Source organism: Lethenteron reissneri, chromosome 13, assembly GCF_015708825.2.
Source record: "Lethenteron reissneri isolate LAM-NWPU_2019-01 chromosome 13, ASM1570882v1, whole genome shotgun sequence".
Taxonomy (NCBI): Eukaryota; Metazoa; Chordata; class Hyperoartia; order Petromyzontiformes; family Petromyzontidae; genus Lethenteron; species Lethenteron reissneri.
In genome coordinates this window covers 9,455,309-9,477,510 of record NC_083791.1, presented here as the reverse complement: position 1 = coordinate 9,477,510, position 22,202 = coordinate 9,455,309, and the positions used below count along the sequence as shown (strand labels likewise).

General features: G+C 55.7%; 1 protein-coding gene across 3 annotated transcripts in view; it reads right to left on the bottom strand.

The window, feature by feature from the left end:
* Positions 1-7,575: 7,575 nt before the first annotated feature.
* Positions 7,576-22,202, bottom strand: part of LOC133342072 (immunoglobulin superfamily member 11-like) — a 61,156-nt gene continuing 46,529 nt past the window's right edge. For 2 of the 3 annotated variants that reach the window (XM_061550989.1, XM_061550990.1), the window contains 8 exons: positions 18,479-18,645; positions 17,177-17,387; positions 15,739-15,894; positions 15,445-15,567; positions 14,716-14,860; positions 12,645-13,041; positions 11,309-11,419; positions 7,576-9,352 (listed from right to left, as the gene is read on the bottom strand). In XM_061550989.1, the coding sequence (XP_061406973.1) occupies positions 9,215-9,352; positions 11,309-11,419; positions 12,645-13,041; positions 14,716-14,860; positions 15,445-15,567; positions 15,739-15,894; positions 17,177-17,387; positions 18,479-18,645 (1,448 nt within the window). In that variant the 3' untranslated portion in view covers positions 7,576-9,214. The remainder of the gene's footprint in view (positions 9,353-11,308; positions 11,420-12,644; positions 13,042-14,715; positions 14,861-15,444; positions 15,568-15,738; positions 15,895-17,176; positions 17,388-18,478; positions 18,646-22,202) is intronic. The other variant, XM_061550991.1, reaches the window with a different exon arrangement.

Sequence of the window (22,202 nt, the reverse complement as noted above, 5' to 3'; positions counted from 1 at the left end):
ACTGCCTGCTTACCCCCTTCCTCCCCAGCCACCTGTGCTGTCGACTCCCCTGCCCCTGCTCAAGTCCGCGGCTCCGACCCCTCTGCGCCCTCCGCCTGCGTCGCCTCACTCCTTCAGGACCGAGATTCACGTTCAGTGTCTCTGTCCTGCCCCCGCACGTGACTTACGCGCGGCGCGAAAGAAGTTCAACGTGCACACGATGCACGCGACCGATTGAGGGCCTCGCTCTACCGCAGCACACTCTGTACCCCCCCGTTTCGCAGACCACGTCTTGAGACGCAGCCGCAGCTAGACAACGACGCGAGATAACTCCCTTCGTCCACGCCACCTTTTCTCAGCCCGTGCGTCGGAGCCGCCCAGAAAGCGCGCGTCGATTGCACCGAAGCAACCGACCGCTTGTCGAACGGGAAGAGGGCAGTGCCAGGCCAGGCAGAGGGCATCGCCAGTAGGGACAGCGGCGCACGGGACGAGAGGCTGGCGATGGAATGGCAGCAGTGAGAGAGAGAGGGGCAACGGGAGAACGAACCCACGAGGGAGAGTGGGCGCGGGGAAGATCGCACCGCGTGGGCCGCTCCTCGACCACGTTCGTAGAATGACATCTGACGCAACGTGACGTCGAAGCGCAGGGGATGGTGGGACCCCCCCCCCCCCACCAAAGCGCGGGGCCCGGGGCGGTCGCCCCGACTCGCCGTTACCGTAGAGGGGTGACCGCCGTGGAGATGAAGCGATGAGAGCGACACCGGTGGTCCGCTCTGGTGAGTTACAGGGAGGGGAAGAGCTTAGCGTAGCGCTCAAGGCGCCGTGCCCTGGAGAAGCGAGCGCTCACTGGATCGGCGCTAAAGGGGGTCTTGATACCAGTGTGTATGTGGAGATGCGTTCCCGATGGCGTGATTTCCTTCGTATGAGCAATGCATGAGAGCTCCATTGGTGTATAGGAAAAAGCGCTGATCATAATACTAGCGATGGTAGACATTCATACAAGGTGCTTAAAAATGATTTTAACACTTATATGGGACTATCGTTTTTAATTAAAATAGAAGGAATACTACACAATAACATGCTAACAAATGTAATGTTATTCGCTTCAAAAAGTCAAAGGGTCTCCCCAATTGTTCGCCATTGTTGTCAACGCGTGCCTGGAATCTTTTCCAGGTGGTCTCCAGAGCCCGGAGGAAGCAAACATTGATCGTGGTGTTGTTGCAAATTCTCAGGAGTGTTAAAAAAAATGTAAGCACCCTGTATGTTATGTTTAGTAAGAAAAAACATACTCCAGCACACAGAGCACACCGTACAAATTAGCGTTGTAGAGGGGCGCGCTAAGCGAGGTCTGCATGTATTGACAGCGTGCCTATGCAAGGCGTGTGTAGAGTGGTAGGACGTATTATCAATGGGGTCAATGTTAACAGGTATGGAATTCACGTATTGATACATTTTTGGAAACTTTCTTGATCAACTTTTGACCCCCCTCCCCCCACGTTCTGTAACTTTTTGATTCTGGACTTCTAAAAGGCTCTTCTAGTGCATTTCCCATAAATATGCTAAATTCCTCTTGATATGCAAATTACTTTGTCAAGGCGCACCTTCCCCCCTCCAACCCAGCTTAAATATACGCTGCCAAGCCTGGTGGTGCCCATTCAGACGCCGTCTTTCCGACAGACCTGTTCTCCACCTGAGGACGGCTGCTTGCGTTGTGGCCGAAACGTCGTGAGAATTATTTTATTATGTTTTATTTGTATTATTTTATTATTTCCCTTCTACGTGACTTTATCCGAAAGAACCAAGAAGATGAATCCCTGCAGTCACGAAAGCTTTAAATCGAAATACAAATCTTGTAGTTTTGTTGACGGGCAAATGAACAAACGAGCGGAAGGCCGTGCTTTCGCAGCAGCTTAGTATCTGTGGATGTAGATGTGTTTGTTTTTTAAGAGAAGACGAATTCTGAAATATATTGTTTACCCCCAGGCAAAGCCGGTTACTTCCTGCGAGTATCTACATAAGTTCTGCATAATTTCATATACACACAAACAAACAACAAAGATCCCCCGTGTAGCCTTTAACAGACTGCTGGGGCAAGTGCTGTTAGCGAGCACCTATGAAGGCCGGTACGGCACACGAGGGGGTGGGTGGCCAGCACCACGCCCAGCCACCTTTGTCTCCCTAGTTTACGCAGGTACTCATGCGAGGCTGAGTCGACCTAGGGGAGGCCCAGGACCCGAGTGGCAGTGTTTTTTACACATCGCACCAGGCACTCGTTTGAGGCTGAGTCGACCTAGGGGAGGCCAAGGACCGGTTCAGATCATCGTCATCGGTGTTGGTGGCCGTGAGCGGGAATCGAACTCGGGTTCACCGGTTTTGGAGCGCAGCGTGCTAACCGCTGCTCCACCGCTCCCCACAATATACACACACACCTCAAATATCACACACACACACACACGTAGAAAATGCGGTATTCCGTCAGGATTTTGGCCAAGTATCCCAAGAGCAAGACTCTCCTGAAAATGAGCGTTGCGACTCACGCGAGGCTTTCATGGATAAAGTGACATTATCACCCTCTCTAAGTAATAATTTATTAATAAAAATAATAATTTAACTTACATCCCTTCGTCAATCCACTGCTGGACGAAGGCTTCCCCATGGCGTATCAGTCGTGGGGGGGGGGGGGTGAGGGGGGTGTTTGACCATACTTCACCACTTTGGTCAGCGTCGGATATCACTCGCCACTCGAGTTAAGACGCCGTGGCTGAGAATTGAACACAGAGTCGCCCGGGTTCCGAACGTAGCGCGCTAACCACTGCGCCACCGCTCCCATACATGCACACACATTCACATGCATACACAAACACAAACACCCCCCGTGTCGCCTTAACAGTCTGTTGGCGTCAAGTGCTGTTAGCGAGCACCTGTGAAGGCTGGCACAGCAATGCACGAGGGGGTGGGTGGCCAACACCACGCCCGGCCACCTTTGCCTCCATAGTTTACGCAGGTACTCATGTGAGGCTGAGTCGACCTAGGGGAGACCCAGGACCGGTTCAGATAACAATGAGCGGAAAATCGAACTCGCGGATGTAGTGTTCGGAGCGTAGCGCTGCGCTAACCCCCCCTCCCCACAATGCCACACGCAACAAAAAGACCCCCCCCCCCCCCCTCCGTTTAGCCTGCACAGGATGTTGGGTGCAAGCGCTCCGAGCGAGCACCTTCATGAAGGCCGGCACGGCACGCGAGGGGGTGGGGTGGCCGGCCACCACGCCCGGCCGCATTTTTGTCTCCCGAGTGGCGATCCGTTTGAGGCTGAGTCGACCTAGGCGTGGCCCACGACCGGTTCGGATTGACACACACGCGCACGGGACACGCGCGGTCTAAACAAACCATTTCACGACGACGACAACAACAACATGCCCCGGGATGGACAATGGGAATTGTGAGCCGTCTGCTTGGAGACTTCCTGCACGAGATGCAGCAACGCCTTCCTGTCTTTGTGTTGCTCCCAGAAAAGTGGGGGGTCACCCCTCCCCCACCACCAACCTCCCCCCCCACCACCCCCCCCCCACCAACCCCCCCACCAACCCCCCCACTAACTTCCACAACATTGACTCTTTTCATTCAATTCACGATCGACAAAACACGATCCGTAACCACTGCTGGATGATGACAGGGGGCTGTTTCCAGTGTCGGATTCTCCTAGTAGCAAACGTAGCTACATGTGTAGTAGCTACTATATATGTAGCTACATATGTAGTCGCTACTATATGTAGTAGCTACTACATATGTAGCTACTACATATGTAGCTACTACATATGTAGCGACTACATATGTAGCTACTACATATGTAGCTACTACACATGTAGCTACGGGCCCCGCACGTTCAAGGGCCCAGCGCTAAATGCTTTCAAGCTATCAATTCAGGTTCGATGATTCTGCACTTGCTCTATTACTATAGTACTATACCGCCTTCAACTTTTATGAACGACGGGGTGTTGAAGGTTAGCGATTTGTCGTATTATCTAGCTGTATAGCAAATGAAAATTTATTACTATGCAAGTAAAAAACACATTTTTGTTAATATTTACGTTTTTTTTTTTATTTCGGGCCCCTTATAACATCATGCTACAGGCTCCGCGCTAGCTTCATCCGGCACTGAGTGTTTCCCGCTGCAGCCACCGCCGCCACCTCTCGTTCATTGGCGACGGAAGGCAACACTCGCCAGCGCTCGTCACCGTCAGCCATGGTCTATCCGCTGCTACACGAAGGCGCGTTTGCAAGCCGCCACCACCGCCCGCCTCTCACGGCACAGCTATGGATGAATCTGTCGCGGGGCCCTGCACGGAGCTGATTACATTTTATTTTTGTATTCCGCCAATTAAAGTCAACGCTGAGTTACGCAGCTCTTTGTTCAAACGCGACCTTGGCCGCCACAAGCGATGGTTCGACAAACGTGGCTTGACCATTGTGCGGAAATTTACAGCGGCCCATAATACTCGGACAAAAAAAGGCGTGATGTCGTTTGTAAATGTGGAGGGAACAATTTGAGGAGCTGGAGAGAGAGAGAAAAAAAAACCACGCGGCCACGGGAAGAGAGACACCGCAAACTCCAAATATACAGCAGCAGGCGTCAGGGTCGGGATCGAACCCACGACCTCCTGTACACCAGGCGGGGGAATTAACATCTCCCAGCCACCGTGATGATGATGAGAGAGAGACACCGCAGACTCCAAATATACAGCAGCAGGCGTCAGGGTCGGGATCGAACCCACGACCTCCTGCACACCAGGCGGGGGAATTAACATCTTCTAGCCACCGTGAAGCCTCACATCGCTCAGCTTAGGGGGTCTTCGTCGTCGTCGTCATCATCCGATTAGCACGTTTGGCCCCATACGTTGCGGAATAAGTTCAACATTCGCCATCGGTCATCATCGCGGTTGCATCAACACCAGTGCTGCTGCTCAGAACGCTGTGGCATGAATAGGGGCCACACCCTGCTGACGAGGGGTAGAACTAGCGAACCCAGCCTTCAGGATCTGACCCGTACACAGGAGGGCAGTGGGTGACGTGGAATCGAGAGGCCACTCGCTACTGATAACACTCAACCGAGGTGACGCTGGACTTTGGGACAACACGTCATCCGGTAGCATCGGTTAATGGGACAACAAAGATCCCCCATATAGCCTTAACAGACTGTAGGGGCAAGTGCTGTTAGCGAGCACTTATGAAGGCCGGAACGGTACACGAGGGGGTGGGTGGCCAGCACCACGCCCGACCGCCTTTGTCTCCCTAGTGGCGATGTTTACACACTACACCAGGTACTCATTTAAGGCTGAGTCGACCTAGGGGAGGCCCAGGACCGGTTCAGATAATCGTCACTGGTATTAGCCGTGAGCGGGAATCGAACCCGGGTCGCCAGGTTCATAGCGCAGCGCGCTAACCGCTACACCACCGCTCCCCAATAATGGGACAACACACACACACCCACCCACACCCTGCCGATGACAATCACAGCGGTCGAAACTGGCCTAAGGCTTTGACCCAAAACCAGGGATGGAACTTGGACAATAATGAACGACGCACATTGACGCCGCACTTTAGCTGATGCCATTGCTGCTTCACGATGCAACGCGCTGCTGATGAAACCCACCAACATCGAAGGCAGATCCCGTACTCTCTGGCTACGGCCTGCTGATGAGACTACCCACGTTGAAAACCAGTGGTGACTTCCCCCACCCAATCAGAGCAATATGAACTATCTTGTACACATTTTACCAACCTACGAATGATGATTTAACGAAGGAAAGATATGTTGATGGCGAGATGGTGACGACTATGATGATGATGGCGATGATACACTGTGCCCTGACATACATTGCATATCCATTACAAGGTATGTGTTGCCTTATATAGACTGTTGGGGCAAGTGCTGTTTGCGAGCACCTATTAAGGCCAGCACAGGCACACGACGAGGTGATGTGGCCAGCACAACGCACACACATTTGTCTCCACCGGTGCGAAGTTTAACACAGTTCACCGGGTCTTAATTTAAGGCTAAGTCGACCTAGGGGAGGCCCAGAAACGGGTAAGGATGTAGGTCCCTGCTGATGTAAACCTTCCCACTGACCACTGTCGGGGATTGAACCCAGGTGCGATACACGCGGTGACCTCACTCTCACGCACAAAGACAAAGGTCGCCCCGTATAGCCTTCGACGGACTGTTGGGGAAAGTGCCGTTAGCGAGCACCTATGAAGGCCGGCACCGCACACGAGGGGGTGGTTGTGGCCAAACACCGCACCCGGCCGCCTTTGTCTCCCCAGTGCTGACGCTTTACCGCACCAGGTACGTACGAACTTAAGGCTGAGTCGACCTAGGGGAAGCCCAGGAGCGGTTGAAATATTCACCGCTGTTATTGGCCGCGAGCAGGAATTCCAACTCGTGCGGCCGGGGTTAGTAAGCGCATCAGCGCGCTAACCACTGCGCCACCGCTCCTCACTACCCACACACATACCATACGCATGCACACACAGGCACACCACACACACACGCGCACGCACACGTATGCGCATGCATATTCATGAGGATTAATACGAACGGCATTAGCAGAAGCCTGGCGTGTAATCCCTGGGTGTTTGGCAGCGGAGCAACGGGCGTCTGAAGGGTGGAGATGACCCGCCATGCCGTCATCTCGGCGGCTCACACAACCAGCAAGGGCCAAAGGAAGCGCAGATTGCAGTCACAGGCGCGCCAGGGCGCCCTCCCTCCTCCTCCACGTTTGCCCGTGAGCCGTTGCATGTTACACAAACAAAAGAAAAAATGAAACCCCAGGTAACCCAACGGCGGCATGAACGCGATCAAGACGGCGGAACTTCGCCAGCTCGATTCAAAAGCTGCGCCGCGCCCGAAATGTTTATTGTTTGACCGCAGGGGGTGAGTGGCGTGGGTGGGGTGGGATCGGGGGGGGGTCCCCCGCCCTCCCCTCTCCCCCCGTAGGCTGATGGTGACAACAGGAACGCCGTTCCGATGTTGTGTTGTTGTTGTTGTGTTGTTGTTGTTTTGTAATCGTCCCAGCGCGTGGAGCCAGGCGAGAAGACGACGATGCTGCCATCTGCGGCGCGCCAGTTGGGGGTGGTGGTGGGTGGGTTGGGTGGGTGGAGTGGGTGGGTGGAGTGGGTTGGGTGGGTTGGGTGGGTTGGGTGGGGTGGGTGGGTTGGGTGGGGTGGGTGGGTGGAGTGGGTGGAGTGGGTTGGGTGGATGGAGTGGGTGGAGTGGGTTGGGTGGGTGGAGTGGGTGGAGTGGGTGGGGTGGGTTGGGTGGGTGGAGTGGGTGGAGTGGGTTGGGTGGGTGGGTGGGGTGGGTGGAGTGGGTGGAGTGGGTTGGGTGGGGTGGGTGGGTTGGGTGGGTGGAGTGGGTGGAGTGGGTTGGGTGGGGTGGGTTGGGTGGATTTTTTGGGGTGGGGTTGGGTTATATAGGTTGGGTGGGGTGGGTGGGGTGGGTTGGGTGGGTTGTGGGTGGGGTGGCTGGGTTGGGTGGGGTGGGAGGGGTGGGTGGGGAGGGGTGGGTGGGGTGGGGAGGGGTGGGTGGGGTGGGTGGGGTGGGGTGGGTGAGTTGGATGGGGTGGGTGGGGGTGGTGGTTGACTCATCCCACCACCACCACCTTTGTCGTCATCATCATCATCCCGTTCGGGGGGTGTGGGGGGGTCGGTAAAACGAGTAAACGCTTCGCGGGCACTTGACAGCGGTTGATGTTCGGGGCAGAGTGCCCCCCCCCCCCCCCCCACGATGGGAATGTGGAATTTCCACCGCCGGCTACAGGAGGAAGCGCCTCCCGCGTTGTCCTCGACGCGAGAACCACTGGTAAACAAAACACCGTCATGCCTCCTTGTTGTTGTTGTTTTTCCCGGCCAGTCCGACATTTAATCTGCTGCACCGCGTGCCCATAAGCCTCTTACGCTGCTGAAACAAATAACCAACACGTATCTGGGAATGTCACGGGGGCCATGTGACCCTAGGTGCCCACCCACCCACCTCGCCCACCCGGGCGAAAGTTGCTCATTTTAAAGGGACACGCGTGGGCACGGTGCCACGTGGCCCCGCGTGCGTCACTATTCCGCGGGCGGGCGGGCGAGAGGCTTAGATCGACATCAGGGCTACGAGGCACTCATCCACGCCGCCCAGATGGAAGCATGGGGCTTACCAAGAGCCGTCTGGTGAGCCGAATCATGGTGCTGGTTGGGGGGGGGGAGCTGTAGAGGGTGGCGGGAGGAGGGGGCTGTTGGGTGGGTGGGGGGGCTCAGCGAGTGAAGCGGGAACACCGGCGGCGCACACGCAGTCCGTGCTGCCCCTCTGCAGCGCGTCTCGTGTTTCCGCGCGGCGCCGGGAGCAACACCGAGGGAACGGAGAGAGACGGCCGGAGCGGGCCGGAGCAGGCCACGATCGGCGGGCCCCCCATCGCCTGGCGTCCCACCAACCCCTCCGCACGGCCGCGCTCCCTTGCGGCACGTGGGCACAGGAGGCTTCTGCCGGGACCGGCTCCGACGTCGCCGCTCGGTTGGCCCCGTCGGCCGTGCGCGCCGGGCCCTCGTCGATGGGGCCATCTGCGCCGATGGCAAGAGGGGCACGCTCGTTCCCGGCGCGGTGCCGACGATGCACCCCCCCCCCCCCCAAAAAAGCGCTTCCCTTTTGGCGAGGCATCATCGCGATGGTCCTTTCGGCGAATGGCGCAAAATGCACCGGCGGTGTCCCTGTTGCCGCCGCTGTTCAGGTTCGATCGGCGTGAACACGTCACCTTGGCCTCGGGCGGCGATTCGGGGTCGCGGTCACCAGCGGCCGATCGTCGTGGCGGCAATAAACGGGGGTGGTGGTGGTGGTAGTGGGGGGTGGGTCTCAGCGACCGCGTCTCTCCGCCGGCGTTTTGTCCGCGTCCCTTCACCGACGGCGGCCGCATCGTCAACGGGCGGACAGAAGAAATCCTTGAGTCGCGCTCGGTGAAGGCGGCGGTTTTTTGGGTGTGGAGATGGGGGTTGGCGGAAGAGGAGGAGTAGGCCGACGGCAGGGACGAGTCGGCACGGGGGAGGGAGGGAGGGAGGGATGGAGGGGGGGGGGATGGGGGGGTCGAGGTCACGGGTGGAGGGGTCTCGAAGGTGGTCAGCGGTAGATGCACAGCAGCCGGTGGCTAGGAGATGTCAGTAGCCGGGCGGTGGCAGTGGTAGCCGGTGGCTGGCCGGGCCCTGTCTAGACCAGGGATCCTGCCCGGCTCTGTGCCGGCACCATGATGGGGACTCCTCCCATGCGCACGAGGTTGCCTGGTGACACTGCGCGGGCCGGAACCGGCGACACTCCAACGCCGAAGTCCATCGGACCCGGCGAAGTCTGAAGAAAACAAAAAGAGAAAAAGAATATCGACGGGAATGAAAGCTTTCGTGACTGCAGGGATTCATCTTCTTGGTTCTTTCGGTAAAGTCACGTAGAAGGGAAATAATAAAATAATAAAAATACAACATAATAAAATACAATTCTCACGACGTTTCGGCACAACGCAAGCAGCCGTCCTCAGGTGAAGAACAGGTCTGTCGGAAAGACAGCGTCTGCTGCTTGAAGAACAGCGTCTTTCCGACAGACCTGTTCTTCACCTGAGGACGGCTGCTTGCGTTGTGGCCGAAACGTCGTGAGAATTGTATTTTATTATGTTTTATTTTTATTATTGTATTATTTCCCTTTTACGTGACTTTACCGAAAGAACCAAGAAGAATATCGACGGGAGCCATTTTTTGCTGTTTTTGTGCCTGCTGGTGTCAAATTTTACGAGAGAGAGAGAGACATATATTTGGAACCAGGATTTTTACCTCTTTCTGGTAACAAAACAGGAGGTTCTTGAAATGTCAAAACAAACCTACTGCAAGGCATCGATTCTGCATCAACCACACGAACTTGTGGCAAAACAAAAAAACATGCAACACGCTCTGATAACAATGCACGCATTGTCTTTGAAATCGATTGACCTCGACCAGAGACAGCCGTCTTTATGGCCTTGTCTCACGAGTGCTCAGACCAGCGAGCGCCAAAAGGCGAACAACACAAAAGGGCCGTCCATAAATGACGTCACGCGATTTCGGCCGATTTTTTAACCCTCCCTCTCCCCCCCTCGTCACACGGCGTCACAAAAAGTCAGACCCCCCCTCAAATATGACGTCACAAAGCTCTGCCCCCCCCCAAAACCATCATTCCATTTTGAAAATAAAACATGCTTAAAATCGCTCTAAACTGTTGTCATTGTAGTGCGTATTTAATGTGGCGCTGCACTCTGATGTTGTAGGAGAAAACATTTATTAAAAAGGAGGCGTTGGAAAACTGAAATTGAGCATAAAATTCACTTTAAAATATTCAACGTCTAACTAAAACTGCAGATGTTCAGAATAATATATTGAAATTCTCTTCCAATTATAAAATATTAAAAGTAATTATAACTATGAAAAAAATACTTGAAACTTTGTAGTAGAACGAAGCAAAATGGAGAGTACAATTATAACAATCCCACAGAATGAAAAGCCCTGGTAGAATCATTAAAATCAAAATGTTTAATAAGAATTATTAAATATTGTTACAAAATTCATGCTTCTCCATTCTCCCATGGAGAAGCAAAATGCTCATTCCTGGAATAAATAAAAAAGTGACCTTAGTAAATTTAAATATTCAAATAGTTAATAATGAAAATTAATCAAAATTAGTGTTGTTATAACAATTCTATTGTTTATAATTATTTAAAGTTGCGCATTTTGACGTGACGTCACATTTCCCAAACCCCCCCTCCCCCCCTCGTCACACATCGTCACAAATGTCTGACCTCTCCCCCCGCTCCCCTAGGTGTGTGACGTCATTTATGGACGGCCCCAAAGGCAATGCAATTATTATCAAAGTATTCATAGCTGGGGTTGAGCAGTTATATCGATGGAACCTTTTTGGCAGAAAGGGTAAAGCCTATTCTTATTTTTGTTTTATCTTAAAGACAAAGACCCCCCATGTAGCCTTATCAGTCTGTCGGGGCAAGTGCTGTTCGCGGGCGCCTATAAAGGTGGTGGGTGGCCAGCACCACGCCTGTGCCATCTTTGTCTCTCCCAAGTGGCGATGTTTACACACCGCACCAGGTACTCATTTGAGGCCGAGCCGACCTAGGGGAGGCCCGGGACCGGTTCAGATAATCGCCACGGGCGATGGTGTGCCGTGAGCGGGAATCGAACTCTGGTGGACGGGGGCTCGTGGCGCAGCGCGCTAACCGCTGCGCCACCGCTCCCCCCCCAGCGCACATTGACAAGGGCTGAGCCCCAGTACCATCGGGATTGGAGATGGGGTGGGCCCGTTGCTTGGCGACAGCGGAGACGTCTGATTGGCCAGGGGCTCGAACGGGACCCCCGCCTCGTCGCAGCGGCTTGGCTGCAGATTCTGCGGGGAGGACCACGTGGGGGGTGGTGGGGGGTGGGTGGTGGAGGTGGTGGGGGGGGTGGTGGGGGGATGGTGGTGGGGGGGTGGTGGTGGGGGGATGGGGGGGTGGTGGAGGGGGTGGGGTGGGTGGTGGTGGGGGGTGGTGGAGGGGGTGGGGTGGGTGGTGGTGGGGGGTGGGGGGTGGTGGGGGGGGTGGTGGGGGGTGGTGGTGGTGGGGGGTGGTGGTGGGGGGTGGTAGTGGGGGGTGGTAGTGGGGGGGTGTTGGGGGGGTGGTGGGGGGGGAACGACACCAGGCCACGTGAAAACCACGGCGACACGTGGAGACGAGAGACGATGCAGGTGATGGAGCGCCGCAGTGACCCCAAGCGCCCTGTGCACTTGCCGAGAGCCTGGGTTGGAGCCCTGACTCGAGGCGTCGGATTCTTCACGTGGGCTGCTGAGTAAACACGGTCCTGCATGAGGCGCTGAGCTGGCAACACAGAGAGGCCCACAGTTCGAGCCCTGGGGTCTGGGGGTTTTCTCTCCCTGTGCGTCAGGTGCACACTGCCTGTCACGCTCATAGCGGCAGTGTGCCAGTGTGTGCCAGTGTGTCTGGGGAGCGGTAGAGTTGCGGTCAGAGCGCGCCACGTTACAGACCCGGTGGCCCGAGTTCGATTCGCCGGTGACGATTAATCTGAACCGGTCCTGGGCCTCCCCTAGGTCGACTCAGCCACAAATTGAGTAGCTGGCGCGATGCGTAAATATCACAACTGGGGAGACAAAGGCGTTCTTCGTAGGTGCTCGCTCACAGCACTTGCCCCAACGGTCTGTTAAGGCTACCCGGGGGATCTTTGTCTTGCCGGTGCATGCCACCATACGCCAGTGCGTGTGCAAGTGGTGCGTGTACATGCCAGCGTATGCCAGCAAATGTGTCAGTGTGCTTGTGTCAGAGCGTGTGCCAGTGTGCGTGTGTCAGTGTGTGTGTGTCAGTGTGTGTATGCCAGTGCGCGTGCCCGTGTGCGTGCGTGCTCGTGTGCGCGCGTGCCCATGTGCGTGTGTCAGTATGTGTGTCAGTGTGCGCGTGTCAGTGTGTGTGTGCCAGTGTGCGTGTGTCAGTGCGCGTGTGTCAGTGCGCGTGTGTCAGTGCGCGTGTGTCAGTGTGTGTGTGCCAGTGTGCGTGTGTCAGTGTGCGTGTGTCAGTGCGCGCGTGTCAGTGCGTGTGCCCGTGTGCGCGCGTGCCCGTCACCTGGCCGTACGCGTTCTGCCGACCGCTGCCGGGCGCCGGGTTCACGAGCGAGGCGGTCACCACGGAGGGGGCGTTGGCGTCCACCACGGCGAACGCCGGCGCGCGGCCGTGCCCGTTGGCCCCGACCAAGTGCGGCGCGTTCTGCTGGTGGTGCGCGTGGTGAGGGTGGTGGTGAGGGTGGTGGTGAGGGTGGTGAGGGTGGTGAGGATGAGGGTGGTGGTGTCTGTCGGAGCCGCCGGCCCTGTGCGTCGCGGGGCCGTGGGCGGCCGCCCCGTTGGCCGGGTGTTTGTACGGAGGCCCCGGCGCCGAGCTCAGGCTGCTGAGGCCCGAGCCGGGCCTCGGGGTGCTGCCTGCTTTGCTGCCCGACGCGGCGTACTGCGGGGGGGGCGCGTCCATCCTGGGGGGGGGGGCAACAACGAGGTGGGCGACGATGATGATGATGGCGGTGGCCGCAGCGTTATTGTCACATCACGTGGCGGTGATCATCGGTCGTTGGGCGCTCGTCGATGATGATTCTGATGATGATCGCAACCAAAGCAACGATAATCACGTGACAATGATGGACACTTGTCAACCCCTTATCAGTGCCCTACCTTATTACAGACCAATTCAGAGCTTATACTGGTAGGAACCAACCACCAGCCCACAGGAGATTATTGTGTCCGTCCGTCCATCGTGCGGGGAGGGGCTGGGTGGGGAGGGAGGGGCTGGGTGGGGATGGGAGGGTGGGGAGGGGCTGAGTGGGGAGGGTGGGGCTGGGTGGGGAGGGTGGGGAGGGGCTAGGTGGGGAGGATGGGGAGGGGCTGGGTGGAGAGGGTGGGGCTGGGTGGGGGTGGGAGGGGTGGGGCTGGGTGGGGAGAGGCTGGTCACCCCGTGGTGCCCTTATAAAACTCAACGTTTAACCTACTCACGCCGGCTTGTGCCCGCCCTCACAGTCGGCCATATTTGAGGAATACACCACGCCGCCGTTGACCCTGGCCATTGACCGAGCAACCCAACGTGTTCCTACCAGCTCCCTCCACAGGAATGTGTTTGGTCACCCCGTGCCCTTTATGAATCTCAACGTTCATCTTACAAAGTCCCATCACGAGAGAAACACAAACAAATAAAACAAAATGTTGCCCGTATTGAAACGGCTGTATGCCGTATGGACCTGGAAACTCAATTTCCATGTACAAGATTACGGGGTAAACCGTATGGGTTGACAGGTATGTGATTGTGCTGATGAAGATGATGATTGTGCTTCCTTTTGCTGATGACAATGATGCTGCTACTGCTGCTACTGCTGCTACTGCTACTTCGAGCGATGATGAATGGATGTTGAACTTCGTTCGAACTGTAGATAGCCAACCGTGCTCATCGGAGGTGTGGGGTGAGGACAACAAACTAAACACAAAAAGCAGTTCTGAAAAAAAATACTTTTTAATTTAGATTTAAAAGTGCATTGCTCCATGGTGGTGGTAGCAGTGGTGTGGGCTATGGCGGTGGTGGTGGAGGTTGTAGTGGTGGTAGTGGTGGTAGCGTTGGTGGCGGTGGCAGTAGTGGTGGTGGCGGTAGTGGCGGTAGTGGTGGTAACGATGACTGTGGCAGTGATGGCTGTGGCGGTGGTGGCGGTAGCAGTTTCTGTGGCAGTGGTGGCGATGGCTGTGGTGGTGGTGGCAGTAGCGGTGGTGATGGCTATGGTGGTGATGGTGGTAGTGGTGGCGATGGCTATGGTGGTGATGGTGGTAGTGGTGCCGATGGCTGTGGTGGTGATGGCGGTAGTGGTGGCGATGGCTATGGTGGTGATGGTGGTAGTGGTGGCGATGGCTATGGTGGTGATGGTGGTAGTGGTGGCGATGGCTGTGGTGGTGATGGTGGTAGTGGTAGCGATGGCTATGGTGGTGATGGTGGTAGTGGTGGTGATGGTGGTGGCAGTGGTGATTGCGGTAGCGGTGGCTGTGGCAGTGATGGCAGTAGCGGTGGTGATGGCTATGGTGGTAGTGGTGGCGATGGTGGTGGTAGTGGTGGTGGTAGCGGTAGCGACGGCGGTGGCAGTGGTGGCAGGTGCGGTGGGGACGGCGCGACCGACCGGATGTCGTTGGGCAGCTCGTCCTCTTTGCCCGTCGCTTTGCGTCTCCGCGCCCACGCGTAGCCCAGCAGCAGCAGCACGAGCGCCACTCCGAGCAGCGAGCCCACCAGCACCCCAGCCACGAGACCCACGTTCACACTCGGCGCTGCGGGGGAGAGGTGGGCACGAGAGACGAGAGGAGGGGAGCGGATCGTCACGCCGCCGCTGTTCAATCGAGGTTCGTCGTCGCGGTCCGAGCGCCGTGACCCCCCCAGTCCCACGCCAACGTCAAAGCGCCGTGACCTCTCTCCCCGCTCCTCATGACGACGCTGGTGGATTACACGCGACCTTCCGTCGCGACACACGGCTGGCGTTTAATTCTCTCCTGTCCCCTGCTGCCTTCCGGTAACCTCATTGGAGCGGCGTTTGCATCGACGGGGCGTTGCGACGATTCGCGTGCGCGTGTAATGCGAGCACGCGAACCGACTTCGATCGACGTATCGATACGGGCCCCGTGTTGTACGCACTTTCGTTGAACTTCTGTCACAACCATACGTGGTGCGGGGGAAGAACAGCACAGCGATGCAGCGGGAGAGTGAGCTCAAAGGAGGTCGCACGGTAATGTGATTGGTGGTGTGGTCAGATGTTTGGTGGAGTGGAGTCGTGAGATGATCGATGGTGGAGCTGTTAGATGATCGATGGGAGGAGCGTTGGGATGACTGGCGGTGCGGTGAGCGTGCGGGCACGCACGGATCCTGAGCGCCAGCGTGATGGTGCAGTTGCTGCTGCCCACGGAGTTGCGCGCCGTGCACGAGTAGACGCCCTCCGAGTCGGCGCTCACGTTCGTCAGGGTGAGCGTGCCCTCCTTCCGACCTGCACGCGCACAAGATGACAAAGGTGCCCAGCGTAGCCCTTTCAACAGACCGTCGGGGCGAGCGCTGTTAGTGTCCAGTGCCTGTGAAGGCCCGGAAGGGCGCACGATGGCGGTGACACGGCCTCGTGCCGGTCCCAGAGAATCCTGCGTGAGAGGCGGCGAGCTCCTACCCAGCGCGGCGTTGGCCGGCAGCTTCCTGGCTGCCTCGAGGCGGGTCCACAGGTAGGAGGGAGCGGGGTTGCCCTCGGACGAGCTGCAGGTGAGCGTGATGTTGGTGCCCACCGTGGGGTCGCCCTCCATGGTGCACCTGGGCGTCGCGGGAGGAACTGTGTGGGGCGGCAGGAGAGAGCGGAGGGCAGAGGTCGCAAACGGGTTTTGATTCCTTACCCGCACCCGTACCCGGCCGCACCAGGGTCGTAAATGGGTACCCGTACCCGGCCGGGTACCCGTACCCGGCCGGGTATGGGTACCCGTTCCCTACCCGTACCCGTACCCTACCCGAAATGAGTGACAAACGGTGACTCACCAGTGACTCTCGGCCTACCCGTACCCGTACCCGGCCGCACCAGGGTCGCAAACGGCTACCCGTACCCGTACCCAGTCGGGTACGGGTAGGCGGGTATCGGGTAGGGTACGGGTATCGGGTACCCGGTTGCGACCTCTAGCGGAGGGAGGCTTTAGGGGGGCCAGCTCGTTACAGGGATCCGTGATGAAGTTTTTTTTTTTGGGGGGGGGGGGGGGTCGGATCGCGTAAATATAAAACTGCGTCGTTAAACCCGCTGCCAGCCCGACGCAGGCAACCAGTGAGGTCTGGGCCGGTGAATACAACGTGCCGACTCGTCACCGGTCCGACTAGTCACCGGTCCGACTAGTCACCGGTGCAGCACGCGGCTCGTGTGCTGGAGAGTGAACTCACAACGTTCACAATTTGAGTTCCGTGACGTTTCGACGGCATTTCAAAGAACCAGCCTCATCAGGCGGCAGTCAGAATCGTCAGGGGGTTGGGGGGAGAGGTGGTGGTGGGTGGGGAGAGGTGGGGGGATAGGTGTGGGGGGGAGAGAGGTGGGGAGGAGAGGTGGGTGGGGAGAGGTGGGTGGGGGGAGGTTGGGTGGGGAGAGATGGGGGGAGAGGTGGGGGGGGAGAGGTGGGTGGGGAGAAGTGGGAGGGTAGGTGGGGGGGAGAGGTGGCGGGGGAGAGGTGGTGAGGAGAGGTGGGAGGGAAGAGGTGGGTGGGGAGAGATGTCGGTGGGAGAGGTGGGTGGGGAGAGGTGGGGGGGAGAGGTGGGGTGGGAGAGGTGGGTGGGGAGAGAGATGGGTGAGGAGAGGTGAGTGGGAGAGGTGGGGGGGGACAGGTGGGTGGGAGAGGTGGGGGGGAGAGGTGGGTCGGAAGAGATGGGTGGGGGAGAAGTGGGTGGGGAGAGATGTGGGGGGGAGAGGTGGGTGGGGAGAGGTGGGTCGGAAGAGATGGGTGGGGAGAGGTGGGTGGGAGAGGTGGGGGGGGAGAGGTGGGTGGGAGAGGTGGGGAGGAGAGGTGGGTCGGAAGAGATGGGTGGGGAGAGGTGGCTCGGGAGAGAAGTGGTCAGTTTGTGTGCCGCGCGCCGCCCCGCACCCAGCACGGTGAGAGTGACGACGCCGACCCCCCCGGGGGGGTCAGCGATCAGGTTGACGGAGCACGTGTAGGTGCCCGCGTCGCTCTCGCGCGCTCGCTCCACGCGCACCGACACCGCCGATCCCGGCATGGGCGACGTGAAGTCGGCGCGACCCGCGAAGCTCGCAGAGCCGTTCACCACCTGGCCAGCCATGAAGCCCAGCACCTGCTCCTGTGTGGGGGAGAGGAGGGAGGGGGTGTTGGTAGGTGGGGTGGGTGGACGAACAAATGGTTAATGTACTCGATGTTTGATGTTCTCTGAGTAGACGTCAGGCCACGTAGCCACAGAGGCGTGATACAGCCTCCTACAGCCTTCTACAGCCTCCTCCTCCTACAGCATCCTCCTCCCACACCCACACACGCGCACACACCCACACGCGCACACACCCACACGCGCACACACGTGCACGCACGCACACACCCACACGCGCACACACCCACACACACACCCACACGTGCACACGCGCACACACCCACACGTGCACACACACCCACACGCACACCTACACACACCCACACACACACCCACACGTGCACACACACCCACACGCACACCCACACACACGCCCACACACCCACACACATCCACACGAATCCACACGCACACACACACGCACACACCCACACACCCACCCACACACACGTGCACACACACCCACACACACCCACACACACACACACGCACACACCCACCCACACGTGCACACACACCCACACACCCACCCACAACAACAAAGATCCCCCGTATAGCCTTAACAGACTGTAGGGGCAAGTGCTGTTAGCGAGCACCTATGAAGGCCGGAACGGTACACGAGGGGGTGGGTGGCCAGCACCACGCCCGACCGCCTTTGTCTCCCTAGCGGCGATGTTTACACATCGCACTAGGTACTCATTTGAGGCTGAGTCGACCTAGGGGAGGCCCAGGACCGGTTGAGATAATCGTCACTGGTGCTTTCCGTGAGCGGGAATCGAACCCGGGTCGCCAGGTTCGCAGTGCAGCGCGCGAACCGCTACACTACCGCTCCCCACCCACCCACACACCCACACACCCACACACACACCCACACACCCACACACACACCCACACACCCACACCCACCCACCCACACACACACCCACACACACACCCACACACCCACACACACACCCACACACACACCCACACACACACGTGCACACACCCACCCACCCACACACACACCCACACACACACCCACACACACACCCACACACACACCCACACGTGCACACACCCACACGCACCCCTGCGCCGCGCTCCGTGTTGGCGATCCACAGCACGACGAGATTGTTGAGCGTGGGCGCGTTGGAGCTGACGGAGCACGGCAACTCGGCGGCCTGACCCCTCGCCACCGTCACCTCCGCCGGGTTCACGGTCACCACGACCCCGCGCGCTCCCCCGACGCACGTGCCTGTGAGTGGAGCACGCAACGCATTCAGCATCGTCAGCATCATCATCACCATCAGCTGCAACATAGTCAATCGATCAGTCATTATTAACGTTGTTATCATCAGCATCATCATCACCATCAGCATCAGCAGCAGCAGCATTATAATCTATCAGTCATGCATGTTGTTATCATCAGCAGCATCATCATCACCATCAGCAGCATTATAATCTGTCAATCAGTCATTATTTATCTTGTCATCAGCATCATCATCACCACGAGCATCATAATCTATCAGTCATTCATGTTGTTATCATCATCAGCATCATCATCACCACCACCAGCATCATAATCTATCATTCATGTTGGTATCATCATCATCATCACCACCAGCATCATCATCATCACTAGCATCATCTATCAGTCATTAATTTTGTTATCATCATCAGCAGCATCATCATCATCACCACCAGCATCATCATCAGCAGCAACATCATAATCTGTCAATCGGTAATTATTTATCTTGTCACCAGCATCATCTTCATCAAGCAGCGTTATAATCTGTGAATCGGTCATTATTTATCTTGTCATCAGCATCATCATCACCACGAGCATCTTCATCATCAATCCCGCAGTGAATGTATTTTGTGTAAGCAGGGAAGGAAACTGCCACTCTTTGGACGCATGGAGGATGGCCAACAAGAGGTGACATTGAAAGTGTTGTTCGGAAAAATGGAAGGAACCGGAAAGCGAGGATGACCTACTGGCAAATGAGGTTCCAATGGTGTTTTGTAACGTTTTGACCCCGTGGTCCCGACGGGACATCTATGAAAAAGAGCTTGATAGCTAATCGGATTCCACCATTCTGATGGAAGGCGGTACAGGAAAAATTGTGGCTCCCCCCCCGGCCCCACAGCTATATAACCCCTTGTCACAGACATCTCTTTGGCATACTTCAGCGATTATTTTCGCTGTGGTGGTCACCACCTGATGAAGGACGCTTGTGTTGCGCCCGAAACGTCGTGATCTAATTTAGTTGCTTTTTTAATTTTTATTTAATTATTTTCACCGACGTGACTTTACCGACAGAACCAAAGAGTACAAACTGTGTGTTTGTGTTTATGCCAACATTGGTGGTGGGGGGGGGGTGTGAGCATTTGAATGTGTTTTCATTTTGATACGAAAGCTGAATATGGGCACAGATATAGCCGAGTCTCTACAGTTCATCAGACACATCGTCTCCAAAATATTTAACGTAACAACAAAAAATGTAGACTGCCCACACACTTTGGTGGGGAGGTCATAAATTGTTGTCTTTTTTTTGTTAGACGTTTCTGAACCGAGGGCTACGGGACGGAGCTTTTAAGGGGTTCTCAGTGCTGGAATGAACACGGATTAAAGAAATATAAACAAGACAACAAATTAACGAATGTTTAGTCTCGGGTCCAAGAACATATTCAGGAGCACGTTGTTAATGGTTTTGAGTGTTTAAATTGGGCTTATAAAGGTTTTGTCTCGGGAAACTTTCGAAGGTGGCTGAATCAGAATGCAGCATCACATTTTAAACTAACTCAAGAACATTTTTTTTTAACCTTTAACCTTCACCTATATCTGTGCCCATATGTTATGTTGGAACCAAACGTTTGACTTTGCATTTTGGTTGCTAGACCAGGGGTCGGCAATTGAAACAAGAAGAAGATATACATATATATTTCTAGATATCGGTAAACTAAATAAACCCTCAATACTTCAAGAGCCGCATTGCCACCTCGGTGGTGAGTACGGGACGGTGGTGAGTAGGAGATGGTGGTGAGTACGAGATGGTGGTGAGTACGAGACGGCGGTGGGTCCTGAATAAACCACCGTGTCACGAAGCTGCGGTTCCTGAGAGAGCCGACGGCTGACCTAGACGGACTAAAGTTTGTCTCTGGAGGTGTTGATGGGAACAGGACCCAGATAAGATTTTTTTTAGTTTTTTTAGTTTTTAACAAATGTGACTCTAAAGCGGCGTCCTTCGTCGCAAGGCCCCGCGGGTTACAAAACACAAATGGTGACAACAGCCCCCATCATCATCACCATCATCATCACCATCATCATCATCACCATCATCATCACCATCATCACCATCATCACCACCATCATCACCATCATCATCACCATCATCATCACCATCATCACCATCATCACCATCATCATCACCACCACCATCATCACCATCATCATCACCATCATTATCACCATCATCACCATCATCATCACCATCATCATCACCATCATCATCATCACCATCATCATAACCATCATCACCATCATCACCATCATCATCACCATCATCATCACCTTCATCATCACCATCATCATCACCATTATCACCATCATCATCACCACCATCATCATCACCACCATCATCATCACCATCATCACCACCATCATCATCACCATCATCACCATCATCATCATCACCATTATCATCACCATCATCATCACCATCATCACCACCATCATCACCATCATCATCACCATCATCATCACCATTATCATCACCATCATCATCACCATCATCACCATCATCATCACCATCATCATCACCATCATCACCATTATCATCACTATGATCATCACCATCATCGTCACCATCACCACCATCATCATCACTATCATCACCATTATCACCATAATCATCGTGCTGCTGTTAAACCCAACGATGGTTTCAAAATGTGTGGCGGCCTTCACACTACATTGCAACCACCACAACCACTATCATCACCATTACAACCATCATCACCACCACCACCATCGTCACCGTGTTGCTGCTGTCAAGCCCAACGATGGTTTGTGATGTCTTATTGGCCAAATTGCCCCCCCCTCCCACCCCTCTGAAAATTTGGTGATTACGGATCTAAAGTCTTCAGCGACGTGGCGTGCTGGAGATTGTTTTTGCACGATAGTGCGTTCTTCGTTATCGTCTAATTGCTATTGTTGTTACTATTAAAGGATATAACACGGGCAGAGGCTATTACCGGCAACTTGTACATGAACTCAAACGCATTAATAATCATAATAATAAAACACACACACACACAAACCAAATTACCGTACATGAATGCATACATAAATAAACACACATGCATGAATACACAATATATTAAATGTATGTACAAAGTCAAGGACAAAGATGTCCCATATAGCTTTAAGGAAGGTTGGAGCAAGTTCTGTTCGCGAGCACCTATGAAGGCCGGCACGGCACACGAGGTGGTGGGTGACCAACACCACGCCCGGCCGCCTTTGTCTCCCTAGTGGCGATATTTACACACCGTAGCATCTACTCATTTGAGGCTGAGTCGACGTAGGGGAGGCCCAAAACCGGTTCAAATAATCATCACCGGCGTTGGCCGTGAGCGGGACTCGAACTGGTGTCCCTGGGTTCGCAGCACAGCGCAGCTAACCGCTCCACCACCGCTCCACCATCCACACACACACACACAGGGGTGTGCGCACACACACACGTTCACCCCGTGTGCCCGTGAGAGGTAATGACAGGATATTCCGCTAAGCCTCCTGTCTCGCTGCTGGTTTAACTC